Source organism: Limulus polyphemus, unplaced genomic scaffold (assembly GCF_000517525.1).
Source record: "Limulus polyphemus unplaced genomic scaffold, Limulus_polyphemus-2.1.2 Scaffold6668, whole genome shotgun sequence".
Taxonomy (NCBI): Eukaryota; Metazoa; Arthropoda; class Merostomata; order Xiphosura; family Limulidae; genus Limulus; species Limulus polyphemus.
The window spans coordinates 27,030-28,101 of record NW_013672278.1 but is presented as its reverse complement, the minus strand read 5'-3'; the positions used below and the strand labels follow the sequence as shown (position 1 = coordinate 28,101).

Genomic DNA, 1,072 nt, shown 5'->3' with positions numbered 1-1,072 from the left:
AAAATGGTTAGAAAAAAATTATAAATGAACAAACAGTTTAATAATTGAATAAATCTAAAGAAAAATAATGCATTCATCTTAATTTTGGTATTTCTCAGATGAACTTATTTTTTTCGGTAAGCTTTTATTCTCAAGCAAATAAATGCTTCACAAAAAAGTTTATCTATATTATATTGCGTGAGGATTATAACCTTAACAGATTGCACTGTCAGTCGGTTTCTCTCCTTCATCCACTGAGCATTGATGAGTTAAAAAAACGGTTTCTATGTTTATGTTGTGTCCTGGAATGCTGAAGAAAAATTCACAGATTTTTAGCAACTCTGAAAAGCAGTCTGCATTTGTGCATTTTGAATGAAGGAACACCACTGTTGGTGCAGCATGAGATCTTCAGAGAAGTCTCTTTTTCTTACTTTTTTTTTTTTTTTTTTCATAAAGGTCTTAAGATTGTAAAACTGGTCAAATAACTTGACATGATCAATACCTACTTCTCCAAGTAACTAATGCATTTTTGGTATACCAACTGAGTCTCTTTATAAAAACTATGACACACTTTTTCCATAGTATTTCCTTGATGTAGATTTTTCATGAGTTCTCTGACTTTCATTGGAACAAAATTTTAACTTAATTGAGCTTTCAAAGATGTCAGTGTTGATTGGAGTAAGTTTATAATTTCTGAGACAATTTTCTTCTCACACCACGGCTTCAATTTTGAACTGGAAAACAGATATTAGTGAATGCATAAACCAGAGATATATTTCTGCAAAATCATTTTTAAAAAAAGTTTTAAACATAGTTGATATTTCTTTAAGTGATAAAAAATTATCTTTCAGAACAGGAAACAATTTCAAAATTCTTTCTATTGCTGGAAATAAGCTAAGCCATCTGGTTCTGCTGTGGCTCAGCAGCTGTTGATAGTTACTATCTACATATTTGCAAATATCTTTGTAAAACTTCATTCTTATATTTTTAAGTAAAATGCTGGACAATATCAACATACTCAAAGTGCCTGCTGAGCAAAGGACATGAGGCAAACAGGATGATATGTCCTTTTTTTGCCCGATCTCTGGTCATT

General features: G+C 30.9%; 1 protein-coding gene across 1 annotated transcript in view; it reads left to right on the top strand.

Annotated features, from left to right (window-relative positions):
* Window positions 1–149: 149 nt before the first annotated feature.
* LOC106473951 (UPF0553 protein C9orf64 homolog) overlaps window positions 150–1,072 on the top strand; it is a gene marked incomplete at its 3' end in the record, with an annotated part of 27,948 nt that continues 27,025 nt past the window's right edge. Inside the window, exon 1 of the mRNA XM_022402336.1 lies at window positions 150–657. Within this exon, the coding sequence (XP_022258044.1) occupies window positions 640–657 (18 nt within the window). The remainder of the gene's footprint in view (window positions 658–1,072) is intronic.